Source organism: Lagopus leucura, unplaced genomic scaffold (assembly GCF_019238085.1).
Source record: "Lagopus leucura isolate 7727_CA_CO unplaced genomic scaffold, USGS_WTPT01 Super-Scaffold_100019, whole genome shotgun sequence".
Classification (NCBI taxonomy): Eukaryota; Metazoa; Chordata; class Aves; order Galliformes; family Phasianidae; genus Lagopus; species Lagopus leucura.
Window position 1 is genome coordinate 10,681,742 of NW_024962273.1, and position 14,024 is coordinate 10,695,765.

The 14,024-nt window shown below is 38.3% G+C and overlaps 1 protein-coding gene across 17 annotated transcripts in view; it reads left to right on the top strand.

The window, feature by feature from the left end:
- CLASP1 (cytoplasmic linker associated protein 1) overlaps positions 1-14,024 on the top strand; it is a 155,319-nt gene that overhangs the window by 98,170 nt on the left and 43,125 nt on the right. For 7 of the 17 annotated variants that reach the window (XM_042877984.1, XM_042877985.1, XM_042877986.1 and 4 more), the window contains 6 exons: positions 5,487-5,590; positions 8,040-8,063; positions 8,973-9,217; positions 12,104-12,167; positions 13,049-13,051; positions 13,284-13,447. In XM_042877984.1, the coding sequence (XP_042733918.1) occupies positions 5,487-5,590; positions 8,040-8,063; positions 8,973-9,217; positions 12,104-12,167; positions 13,049-13,051; positions 13,284-13,447 (604 nt within the window). Of the gene's footprint in view, positions 1-1,538; positions 1,602-2,496; positions 2,500-5,486; positions 5,591-8,039; positions 8,064-8,972; positions 9,218-12,103; positions 12,168-13,048; positions 13,052-13,283; positions 13,448-14,024 lie in introns of all 17 variants that reach the window. The other 10 variants (XM_042877987.1, XM_042877993.1, XM_042877994.1 and 7 more) reach the window with 4 other exon arrangements.

Sequence of the window (14,024 nt, forward strand, 5' to 3'; positions counted from 1 at the left end):
ATTGAAGATAAGTGATTTTTATTATTTCTATTGCTGTTTTGTCTTGGGCCTTGATCTGGCAATGAAATCTATAGAGACACCTATGAGACATCTATGGATGGCTCAGAAGAAAACATTTGCAAGCTCAGAATTTTAGTTGAGGGTTCAGACCATGGTCCTGTATTGATCCTGCAAATCTGTCATGGCTTGCTTATGGCGTCAGCGGGATTATTCTCCTGAATAAATGCATGTGTCCTACGTATTTAAAGACCACATTGCATATTGTGTGGAGCTTCGGCCAACTTGTCACAACTGGGAGGAAATTTGAACTTTTTCTCATTTTGCACACTTTTTTATATTACTAGCATTTGTTTATTAATGCTTAAGCGGAGACAATTTTTCTATTGCTCACACAAACACACAACTGACAAAGCTATTGGATAGTGATTTTTTTTTTTTCAATTTGACAGTATTAGTTATGATGTTGCATCAACAAGGCCTTTGGTGAGTCTGGTGACAAATTGCTCACACAGACGATCAGTGTTTGCTTTTTAGGTTAGGTGAAAGTATCATTGCTGCACACAGGAAAATTCTCTTCAGAAAAGTTAAATTTCTGTAATTCAGAAATGTCTGGGCTGGCTTCCCATTTGCCTTCATGAAGAACTAACTCACCTTTATGCTAAACCCGATAACTGAAAATCTGTCCAAAGGCATTTTGTGATTCATGTGCTGCTGACAGCTGAGCATTGAAATAGGAGCTATATTTGGCATCAGCTCTTCTGCTACTGTCTGTTCTGTTGCTATTAACAATTTGTTTGTATACATATGGTACAGTCCTAGATAAATGTATGTGCATATTCACATTACACGTGAATTAGATTAAAAAGCATGTATACAAAATTTGTTTGAGCAGAAGACTTTTGGTAGTAGCAACAGCTCCAGTATGTGTGTTTATTTGATGAAAGAAAATTACGTCAAAACCAGAAGAGCTATAAGCAGTTGTTGGCTGACCTCCCTGTGTGACTCCTTGTACTCTTTCAACTTGTGGTTATTCGTTCTTTTTGTGAGCATTGTTTTTTGGTTTTTTTTTTTTCGCATAGGCTAGAATGTTTTGGAAAAAGACCTGCAAGCACAGTTTGTAACCATTTATCATGGCTTCCCATTGGGGTTTAGATCAGACACATCTAAATCCTGCTCTATGGTTATGTGCTCCATGTTGTCATGATGGCCATCTTCCAGATCTGTGGTTCTGGAATGGAACTGACGCACACTGGTTTTCTTTGCTGAAACTGCACTGGGTTTGCAACTGTTACAAATGAGTTTTGTCATGCATGGTGTTTATGGTCATGAGGGAAGGGGAGGAGAAGCTACAGATGGAGATGACTCTGTGGGGCTTGCACTGTATCTGTTGTGCATTCATATACAACGTCATTTCCCTGTCACTATGAAACACGTTTACTGGTAATGTTCACGTGCATCCCCTTCGGATTGTGGCATTTTCTGTCTTGGGTTAAATGTGTGTTAATCCTGTGGGTGTTTGCCATTCCTTCTACTTGCAGCTTCTCGACGTCATTCCAGGTCCACTAGTGCTCTCTCCACTGCTGATTCTGTTGGGCAGTCAGGTGAACAAGCGCTAACTGCATGAATCTGCTTCTTATATGTAGTCTTGTTTTACACCATTTTAACATTTGCTGTCACGTGCATCAGCCAGCACTTGGCATGTGCTTCTCACCGCTGCGAGGCTTTTTGTTCTGTTTTGTTCAACATGGCTTTTTCTTTTTGAAAATTTCATTTATTGAATGTTTTTATTTTATGTACTACAGGAACGTTGTGAGCAGTGTTTGAACAAAGGGTGATCCAGGGCTTTCTCAGTTCTCTTGTAAATTGGATCAGTTGGATCAGCTAGATCCTGAACAATGCAGAGTCCTTGCAATTCATGCCTGTTTCCTCTTCAGCACTGTAGCAGTTTCCAGTGTCTAGGACAGGATCCCAGTGGGTCTCATTCCATTTATTACTAAGTTTTTCAGACTCCTGTCTGTTAATGAATGTGCGCTGTGGAATCCTGTCTGATATTCACAAAAGCAGCAAGAATTAAGCATCTAATGAGTTTTCAGAATGAACCTTGGAGCATAACACGTGCTAATTCATCCTTCGTATTCTACTGAAGACCTTATGCAAAGCACATGGAAGTTGTTGGAAAAATAATTCCTTTAATTTCAGTGGGTTTTGCATAGTAGAAAATAGTGAGGAAAACCTTCAGATTCCAGTTGCCTTCTCCTCTCCTATGCTGGATTTGCAGTTGTGGAATTCCTGCAACTCCCTTTGAGAACAGGATATTTCACTAGGAGTCTTAAGCAAAAACGAATGAGTGCTGCTAGTGTTAGGTCAGCAGAAACTCAAATGTGGGTACGAAGATGATGTAGAAGATGACTTAGAGCTTCAGTGTTTGATTGGAGGCTAAAACTGCATAAGGAATTAGTGACACTAAAAGTTAGTTAACGAAGTTTCTTCAGATAGGCAGTGAAAAATGTTCTGTTCCTCTTAAGTGCAGTTAAATTGCTGTCACTTAAATTAAACTCAAAACATTTCCCCTATCGAGCTACTGCAGAAATGGTGCAAGCAGGTTTGATTCTGGCATGTTTCAAAGCAGCAGTTTGAATTTGTATTGAAAAAAATTGTCAAGAACAAAAAGGGCCCTCAAATCTAATTGAGATCTAAGCTTAAGCTTTTTTCCTTCAACTTTGCGTGATAGTCAATTCATGCTTTGCTCCAGTGGTTTGGTACAAAGCATAATGAGACTATATATGCTTATCTTGATTCTAAAGAAAGCCAAAGAAGTAGCAAAATCAAGGAATTTTTCACCAAGCAACAACTGTAATTAAAATAGCCAGAAGGAAAAGTGAGTTTGACCAGAGAGAGCACCTACTGTTCAGCTTATTTATTGACAGTAACATTGGGCTTGTCTCTAAGGGTTATTCTTGGAGCCAAGCACATTCCCAGCCCTATGGCAGAGATGTCGAGCTTCCTTCTAAGATCAAATGTGTGCATTGAGGTGTGGCAGCAGTGTGGGAAAAGCCCACACTGATATGGATGTTATGGGTTTAATAGTGACTGCGAGAAGCGTTTTAAAGATTTCCTGACAGCTGTTGGGATGGATAAAAGACAGCATGCCACCTTGTGCTTACTCAATTTGATTAAAAAGCCCTGTTTTGTTTTGTTGTTTTTCCTTTTTATGCTGGGTATTTAAACTGACCTACAGTTGAATTACTTTGTCATTTTGTTCTTCATTTTTTTTTTTAAATAAAAACAAAGCTATCTTCCCTTTTCTAATGTAATACTAAATTAACATGAAAATGTGTAACAGTGGTATTATATGATATTGTGCCATTTGAAAGCTATAAAGCCAAATTCTGATCTCAGTAAGACTTGAGTAACAGTGTCAAATTAATAGATTTAAATACAACTGAGTCCAGAACTTGTCTCAACATTTACAGCCCTTGTGTTGTACCAGGTCTCATTTCCACTTAGAAAAATATTCATCTTTTGTACATCTTCTAGTATGTATCTCTGTAACAGTGACTTCAAATTCAGTCTGACTCAATGGTTTATCATCTTCTGTGCTTCCACTGAGAGTAAACAGATCTTTCCATTTTAGGGATCAAGTGTGGTTTCAGCTACGTGTTTGAAATGATTCTTCAACCCGAGTGCATTAAAAAAGGGGATAGTAATAACTCATACAACTTTTATTTCTTTGTGAAATATCATTTGATTACTTTTTGGCAGTAGTTCTAAGATGTTTGTTTTTGTTTTTTTCCTCTTGTAATGTGTTTTGTAGAAATTGTGCTTTTGTTGTAAATCAGAAATGTCTCGTCTGGTTGCGTAACTGAGAAAGAGCAAGTTGTGGTAACACTTCTGAAATAAATGCTAATCTTCATCTTTTTTTCTCAAAAATATTTTAGGTTTTAAAAAGTTGTCTTTATTCTCCTCTCTGTATCTTAATCCTTGCTCTGAAGTGCTCAGGTAAAGCTTTAAAATTAGGATGACAGACGGGCAGGCTTCAGACCCTGATTTCAGTTACGCAGGGCAGTGTGAGCAAATTCCCTAAAAGAGATTTCAGTGCAATGGGCTTCTAAAGAGAAAAGCAACAAAACTTTGTGATAAGCAGAGTTTTTAAAAATAAATAAATACAGTAAAGCAGAGTTTTTAAAAATAAATAAATACAGTAGACTGCTAAATGTAATGTTCAATTTGTGCAAATCCACAACGGAAACACATTTCAATAAGCAGTCTTTTTCCTTCATTAAATTAAATATAGATGAACTGCTGAAAGATGTGGATCAGCTGATGATCTGTTTGTGCAACTTGATTTGTGCACCTCTGAAACGCTGGCAGAGCTCTTATTGGCACATATGGTGTAAGATATGTCCCAGAGGGATCTTTCCCAGCCATTCTGGAGCAAAGACAGCCCCAGGTGGAAACAAAAACTTGAAATGTTGAAACCAGGCTCTTTCTGGTTATTGACTGGAGCCAGGATTGCAGAAATAGATCTCTGATCTGGAGGGGCTGCGCTGCTGGAGCCTGGCCTGTGGCTCCGGTTGCTGATTCTGCTGTATCACTGCTAGTGATAGCTTTCCAAATACGACTTTTGCTCAGAGAAATTCATTCTGCAATGTTTTTATCACAGTCTGGGCAAATGATGAAGTAAGCTAGTGATTATTGTGGATGTAAGTGGCTTTTGGGACTCAATCCTGTTATTTTGGATGTGTTGAGAGCTTTGCCATCAAGTCATAGGGAGACATGATATTGTATGATCCCGCCCCCAAGAAAGATTTGTTTTATCATAAAACTTTTGAATTGCATTTCAGTTCAATGAACTTTTAAGCTGCTTCTCAAGAGCAACAATAAAACAGAGCTGGAGTAACTTCACAAACAAATAATAAACCTTATTTTTGTTCTTTGAGGCGTAGGGAGATGTTCTGGTTAATCAAGCCTTGCAACATAAGAGAGCTAATGTACTGCTGCTGATGATCTCACGTACTTGCCTGAGAACAAGCTACAAGATGAGTGCTCTGCTATTAGCATGCAACTCTGACACTGGGCACAGCTCTGTTTCTCAGAAGTTAATGAGAAGTCTTCAGTTGATTCCTGAGAGAGCCAGACTGGGACCTGCATGTCTGCCTCTGACATTAAAATAAAACCCCAAATAATTTCTATTAAAAATAAACACAAATTAGATACCCTTCTTCCCATCTTAAAAACAAAACCAAAACCCAGCAAAAACAAAAAAGACATGCCCCGAGGATCTGAAATCGTCTTGGGGACCCAACAAACAATAGTTTATTTCTTAGTGTCATGACAAACTCTTGTAGAGTTGTGGATAAAAGAGTCTTTGAAAAAGCACTGAGAGTTCCCAGATCCTTTGGGGAGGACTGTTCAGACACCTGATTAGGATTCCAAGTGAATGTGAATTTACTTAACAATCCCTTTCAATGTTGTCTTTTGTGCAGACCGGTTTGGACTCGGACAGTCAGGCAGGATGCCTGCTTCTGTGAATGCCATGCGAGTCCTAAGCACAAGCACAGACCTGGAGGCCGCTGTGGCTGATGCACTGGTAAGGGGAAAAATACAAAATGCTTCCGACACCGGAAAGTGGCTTAAAGTTACCTGTACGTACGTTCTCCTCTTTCTAAGTAGCTTTGTTCTGATTGTGCTGAGTGTCTGATGCTGTAGAGTTGGTTACCTTGTGTTGTGCTGTGCATGAGTATACGAGCAGCAACGTTTTTTCCTCATTCCATGTTAGTTCTCCACAGTTAAACTGATGAGGCTTGATACTGGAGCCGCAGGAGAAGCTGAATGAGCTGTTTGTCTTATGATTTGCTGTTGGAAGCTGTCTGCTGCACTGTATGGGTGCTCACCACCTGTGGTGTGAGGGAATTCCATTGAGTCCATTAACTGTCTGGGAAAGATGGGATTCCATTTGTCTGGGAAAGAACTGAGAACTCTGTCATGTCCTGCTCTGTTGTTTACACCTAGCTAGGTATTTAGATCAGCTCAAAGCTTGGCTTTTCTGTAATTGATATCATTTCATGCAGTTAAACTGAAGTGTTTGTGTAACATACGGCCATTATTTTCTAAATATTAAGTGCATTTCTGAGTAAATTTGTCATTATTAAAAATGTATTGTCCTATATAATGTTACAGCAATATAAAATCTCTTGGGTAGAATACACAAGATGTTTTTTGCTCTTCAGAAGCTGAGTGCTGTCATAAACTTTTGGATTTACTTTGGGGCTTGAGGAGACAGAGGGTGTTTAAGAGGCAGGAGCATTTACTCTGAAGTATTATTTGGGTGAACCTTAGGTCTTCCTCATCTCTAGACATAAGCTGAGATGAGGATTTCCTGATATATCTGAAGCAGATATCTGTTTATTTGTCTTGGAGAACAAATAATGTCCCCAGAGTTTGTGAAAGGTTTGGTTTTTTTTTTTTTCCATTTTTCCTAGTTTACTTTCTCTAATATTGGCTAACATCATTCTTTTTGCAATCATCATGTAGCTTACCTCACCTCCATTTCTAGAGTATTATCAGAGTACTAGAAAAATGTTTTGTTTTGTTTTTGAATAAATAATTTCTTTTGAATCATACTGAGTTAGGACAGTATATAATGGAGCTGTTGTATTTAGTGGGCATTTTCATTACTAAATTCAGCAGATCATGAGGCAGTTTTTGCTCCCGGCTCCTCAAATTTGCCACCATAGTAGTTCACAGCATAGTTATAGGTGATAGTTTGCCTTTGTAAATGAATCATGCTGTATCCCTGAATGTGAGCAGTGAACGCTTGGTTACTTGACGGAGGTGGAGAGGGTAGCAGTGGTGTTCCAGTTCACTGTTGATCACTTAAGATTTCTTGGTGTGACTTCAGCTTGGACTTCTAAGTTCACTTCTAAGTATTTCACTGTTTTAAACTAAGTAACTTTATGCTGGAATATTAAAATCTTATTTAAAGAGTTAAACATTTAAAAGGGAAGTCTGTGAGTCTAAGTGGAAAGCATTTTAGCTACCTTGATATGTGTAAGATGATCAATCTGAATTCGTATGACTTTAATGGATGTAATGTGATCTTGTTGTCCCTTCTTTCTCACCTCCTCTGTTCTTTTTTTTTTTTTTTAGTTGCTTCCTCTTGACAAGCAATTTACAAACTCTGTTTGGGCTCATTTTGAAAGATTAGTGTGATGCCAGCTTGTACACAGCAACCTTGTTCTCAAACAAGTGTTCTTTTTCCTGTAGTAAGAATTTAAAAAAAAAAAAAAAAAAAAAAGCTGCTATAGAGATGGCTCTAGCCAAGTTTAAACAAAACTCAGTGGGTCATTCTGTAACCTTTGCTCTATGCATATAATTCTCATTGGATCCACTGCTTCTGTCTGAGAGCTGAACTTGGCCTAAGAACACAGTCTATACTTTGAATCAGTGCTTGGATCTGTCAGGAAAGCTCAAAGGGTGATGGAATCTTTGGTGTGAAGGCCTTGAAGTCATGGGCGCCAGCTTGTCTTTTAAAGAAGTTAAGCTTCAAAAAAAAAAAAAGAAAAAAATCAGCATAAGAACTACGTGTTGAAAGAAAACCTGGTTAAGTGAAGTTGGATTAAATGTGTTGTACTGTAGATAGTGGTTTCCTGACATCAGAATCTCTTTAAGACTTGAGAAATCAAAAGCTACTGGGAATGTGTGGAGAAAAATCACTACCCAAAACTGGTATCTTCCAGAAACAGCATTTCTGAGATGCAGGCAGAGGCGCTGCATTCGTAGATGTCATCAAAAGCATAACAGATGATTTCACTTCCAAGATCTGTAATAGAAAGTGTAAGATATACAACTTCAGCTGATAGGAAATAAAGCCAGGTATTATTATACCCACTTTTGCTTTGCATAAACTGTTGTGTTTTTTTAATTTGCTAAGATGCATTTGCTATACATTTGTGTTGCAAAAACAAAAACCCCACATAAGCTTCTGACATAATTCTCTATGCTTTTTCCCACCCTTCAATATTTTCCTGCCTCTACAGCTGTTAGGAGACTCCAGGAGCAAGGTACTAGTGCTTTCTTAACTTTTTATTTCTACTTTCAACTTTCCCTACCCTATTGCTAACACCCATAATACCGCACTTGAGTTAATTTCTTCACTTCAAAGAAAATCTCTATTGGCTTCACAAGTCTGAGAACTGCAGGAGTGGACTCTGGAAGGAATTCTGTATCAAATATTTAGGCATTTATTTAAGAATTTAGGCAATCTTTTCTGACATTGTCTTATTTTGTTCTGTTAAAGTTCATTTAAAAGTTTATTTTGTAGTACACAATTTGTAGAGCTATCAAAATTATTGAAATATCCTTTTTGTAAGGACTGTGGTTGTCAAGGATGTGCTCCACTTATCCCATGCTGTGGAAATTAGTGGGATTTGATTACTCATCACCTTTAGGAACCTCTCTAAATAAATAAATGTAAAAAAAATCAGCTAAAAGTAACACTGTTCTGTATCCCAGTGCATTTCTAGAGTTACTCCATCATCAATATAGAAATGTCTGTACGTGCCAGCACAGATTCCTACAGTTCTTTCTTCCTTATCTTTGTTTTTTCTTGAAATAGAGGCTATTTCATCACAGAACATGTAACAATGGAACTGACTATTATTTACAATAAAACTTACGATTTCATTGTTACAGCTAATATAGCTAATTCCACTGGGCATAAGTATTGAGCTTTCATGCTGGGAAAAGCAGGTCCTGCTCTCCTTGGCCACTCATGCTCATTGAAATCAATGAGATCTGTCTTTCTCTGCTGAGAGAGACAAGCAGGCAGTGCTTAGTGATGTCTTTTAAAAACATGTCACTGTAACAGTAGCATTAATCTTCCTTGATTAATGATTATAGGTAGAACATTTTTCTTTTAGAAGTGATGTCACTGTATATAATTTATTCAGTCTCAGTTTCCCCTTTCCCAGAAAAAGCCAGTGAGAAGAAGATATGAACCCTATGGGATGTACTCCGACGATGACGCTAACAGTGATGCATCAAGCGCTTGCTCAGAGCGCTCCTATGGTTCCAGGAATGGAGGCATTCCTCACTATCTGCGGCAGACCGAAGATGTGGCTGAGGTCCTGAACCACTGTGCCAGCTCCAACTGGTCTGAAAGGAAGGAGGGCCTCATAGGTCTCCAGAACTTACTGAAAAGCCAGCGGACACTGAGGTGACCCTCATAGCTCTGTAGTGTTAGTCGTGCATGGGCGACGGCTCTTGTCAGAAGTCAGTAATATGTACTTCCCTCACGTACACAGATAGTACTTTTCACAGCTGTGGAAGCTTTGTCTCCACAATGTGGGACTTAATTACTTTCAGAAGAGATTCTGCTGTCATCGCTATTGTTTGTGTGAAATTTTTAGTAATAACATAGATAGTACTCAAGCATACCATCTTGTTGCAGCACAGTGAGATTTCCCACAGTGATGGTAATGAAAATGCATTCCATGGGTGGTACCATTTTCACATTAGTCTATTTGAACCTTCAGTACTTTTTTTTCTCTGCATCTTAGAAGCAAATACTGACTGCGTTTACTATAAAAACTCAGGGTGTGTGTGTTTCAAAAAGATGAGATCAAATGATGTGCCCTGTGTTGGGTATACTTTGACTCGTAGTGAAGGCTGTGTTAGGCATAATTACTCATGACTCTTTCTAGCGCATCAAGTATAATTATTTGTAAGTCTTCAAAAATATCAAAAGCCTGAGTGTCCTATAAATGGTGTAATTTGTAGGATAGAGGGAAGTTTAGTAAGGCAATGAAGTAGATGTGCCAACTCTGAGATTGTGTGCTAGGAGAGAGATGTTTTCCCTTTGTTGAAAGCCAAATAAACTCTTCCAACACCCTTGACATGTCACACATAAAACCAGATCTTAGAATTACACAACAGTCATGGGGAGGCTTCACATGGCCACGTGTCACATTAACTATAGAGTAGATCACATTTACTGACTCCTGTGCCGCAGGCTTTTTATTATTGGTTTATGGTGATGTATTTGGAAATAAGTTGTTCCTTCTGACTCCTTTGAAGGTAGCATTTACTAATAGCCATGACATTTTTATTTTCATGTTATGAATATTATGAAGTTGAATTACGGCTAGATATATAAGTCAGTTGTTGTATAGGTTTAGTTCCTACCTGCTTGTATTTGTGTAGCTGTTTTGCTTTTAAAAGGTCTTTATACTGACTGAAAGTGTTTGTCAGTCCTCATTAACAGTCTGGATAAATATGTACTGACGGCTAGCCTGCGAAGGTCATCCTCCTGCCATCATAAAAATACTCAGCACTTCACATGATACGTTGCAATCCTGAGGTGGGAAGTGCCACAGGTTTTTAGTATGGTGGAGTCCCTAGGTCAGCAGTGGCTTTTTATGTAGTCCATTTACAAGTATTTTAAAAGATTCTTCCCATGTGAATGATGCCATTTTTTCTTTCTCTATTTTAGCACATTTTCTGAGAAAACTCTGACACCTAACATACTTGTATGAAAAGTTGGGGTGAGATCTTGATTTTCCCACAGGTGTGCAAGGATTATCATCATAGCTTGGAACGCTGTGGGTGAATGTTTTAAGTCAGGAAGTGCTGAGAAGATTGGGGTGACAGACTATTTGCCCCCATAGTAACTTTTAGTAGAGGTGCTGCTGTTTTCATTCCTTCTGGTTGCAATATATGAACATTACTGATGTCAGTAGTCTCTTGAGCTAGCAAGTTTCCTTGGCTCTGGTTCTGAATAGTTTATAAACCTTACCCAGAAAATACACCCTTGCAGAGGTTGTATTTTTTTTTTTCAATTGACACTGGTTTTAGTTCTTTAGATTATATTTCTTTTCAGCTTGCTTTTGGTCTGCTCACACCTTAGTTCAGGGATGTTCTGGTGCCAGTACTAGTGATCAGTTTTCTTCATCCTGCTCTCACAGTATCATGAAAAACATAAAGCCATTAGTATAAGAGGAAAGCCTGTCTTCTAGTGAAATCTGGTATCTTCTGTTCAGGCATAACAAGTTTAATATAAAGCAATAATGTTAATACGTTTTCTTTAGTATTCTGAATAGAAAGACGTCTAATCTTACATTAGTGGTGAATTACATGTCCAGAAAGATGTGCATGCAAAGTCATACGGAACTTAATATTCCTCATTGTTTCCTACAACTTCATGTGGCTGGGCTCCCCAGTAAGGCTGTCTGAATGACACGGGACCAACAAATCTGATAAGGAAATGGCCTTCCACTGCTTGTCAGTTTGTTTCTTGCACTGTCACCTTGGCACAGCAAGGTTCTGGAAAAACAGATTGGCTACTGTGCGGTTTCCACATAACCCTTGCACACAAATAAATTTAATTAGAGTAACAAATAGAGCATTATTCAGAAAACAACAATCTGCATTAAGTCAAGACAATGTTTTGAGACATTGCAGTCTCATCCTGAATGAAGCTGCCAGCTTTCTTTGGCATCGTTACAAGTACTTTTTTCTCTATATCCAACTCATAGGCAGACTGTTGTCTTTGTACTGTTTTAAACAGATCTATTGAAAAAAAATCTCACATATCTTTGCAAGCTAGCATAAAGCAGTTATAGACTACTGGCAAATTCTGGCTGTATATATGACTGCAATGTAGAATTTACATCTTTATGGAAAAGGGGGTACCTGTAATCGTGATCTAAATGGCTGTTGCCCTAGCAATTGATAGGCATTTTAGTAGTTGCTCTGGTTTCATAGTAATTGTGGAAAAATATCTAATTGCATCCATAGTATGCAGGAAGTGTTAATCGCTCTGTTTTCATTAGCATGATAAACAAACAAAACTTTTACACTCTTTGACACTTTAAAGCAAAGCTAGAACTTGTGTCTTTCAATGTACTGGAAATTAAGAGCTTTGGCACCGTGAACTGGAATGCCGCTCAAGGCTTTGCCTAGAGATATGTAGGAGTTTTCAGACGTGTGACTTAAGAATGTTTAAAAGAAAGCTGATCTCTTTCAGGTGGCACTGTTTTAGTTTTGTTTTGTTTTTGTCAACAGGAGATGTAGCATTAATATTGTTTTTTATTATGCATTCTAGCCGAGTGGAATTAAAAAGGCTGTGTGAAATATTTACTCGCATGTTTGCTGACCCTCACAGCAAGGTAAGATCACAAAGACTGTGTCATTCTCTTGAATTACCATGTATCTACATTTGTATGTTCTTCAGAGGTGAATGTTTTGTATTTCTACCCCTGCCATCTGCTGGGGAAAGCTGGCATTTATAAACCTCAAATCTGTTTTACTGTGAAAGTATGGATGCCAGCCTGTCTGCTGATGCTAGGAGCTGGTTACCTTGTGCTTCCCAAGCAACTGAATGCCTTCTGGCTGTCAACTCCTCAAGTAATTGTAGTCTGGACCAGCTGGCCAACAGGTCACATGTGGTGTGACAGTTCCTACCCGTAAGGTGTTAACCTTTTGACTCTCAAAAATTCAGTCCCTTGTAGGAAAGGCATAGATACAGTTATCTGCTTGCAAATATTTCCAATGTATAAATAAGGTGATGGCTTATTACGTGTTTAACCAAAGTATGTTCTCCATGACAGTGATTCTCTCTTTTTCACTGCTTTTATAGAATTATTGCCAAAAACTGATCATTTTGAAATACAAATTACAATCACAAAATTGCTACAGTATAACTTAAGTCAGACATTAGTCCTTTATTGCAAAATCAGGGATTTTTCTACCCACCGCCCCTGCTGTTACTAAACACTGCTTGGGCCAGCAGATAGGACCTGAGTCTCAGAGATTAGAATAAGCTGGGGGAAGTGAGGGAAAAACTTGTCATGAGCTGAATCTGATGCAAGGTATATAATGTTTTAAATAACTCTAGTGAGAAGGTATTTTGTATTGAGAAAATGTAAACTTGGAATGAATGTATCTTTAATGTTGACAAACTGCATTTGAACAATCATGTTTGATCACTGTGTGCTAACAAGTTGTTTGTTTTGTTGCATGGCCTGCTTTGCTATGGAATTCACAACAGAGAGTAAGTGTATTCTGTTCCTCTTCCTTCATTTGTTTCATGTGGTATTTTAATACTGCACATTATATATGTCTGTCTGATTTTTATTTTCAAAGCAGTGAGGTCACTAAAATCATCCATTCATGAAACTGTCTGTAACAATAATTCTGAAACCCAGGTTTTTAAAACTTTCCACTTTGATTAATTTTTATTTGAAGCACAGCCTTCCTCCTTGTGATGCTTGTTTTGCTTATAGGTCTTCAGCATGTTTCTGGAAACCCTGGTTGATTTCATCATCATTCACAAAGATGACTTGCAGGATTGGCTTTTTGTTCTCCTGACACAGTTGCTGAAGAAAATGGGAGCAGATTTGCTGGGGTCTGTGCAGGCGAAAGTTCAGAAAGCTCTGGATGTCACCAGGTAAAGTACTTAAATGGCAACACTGTGCAGGTTTTTACAGGATGATGGGAAGGCACATGGTGGATGTTTTAGAAACCCAGTGGCACCATGTATTTTAAGGCCTCAATCCTGAGGAACACCAGCATAAATGAGAACAAAACTATGTCACAGTACCTAAAGCATAATGTTTCAAGTGTATAACTGATCAGTTATGTTAGTTTGCATGTGTTTGGACATCAGTTTTCATTTTTATTGAAAACAATTACTTTACATGTTCATTAAACAAATGATTCTTTAACACAAAATTCATAACATCTTAAATGTGTTTGACAGATAATGTCAGAGATAACACCTTGAATGCAACTGCTCTTTGCACACCAATTCTGTACTCCCTGTCCTCATCTAAGGACCTCCAACACAGGACATAGTTACAATGAAGTTCAGCTTGCCATGGAAAAGAGTAACTTAAAAGCAAACAAACGTAGTAGTAGTAGTAGTAGTTAGCCAGGACTGCGTAGAGGAAATGGACCTGGGGGTATTGATTGATGCTCGGCTGAACATGAGCCGACAGTGTGCCCAGGTGGCCAAGAAGGCCAAT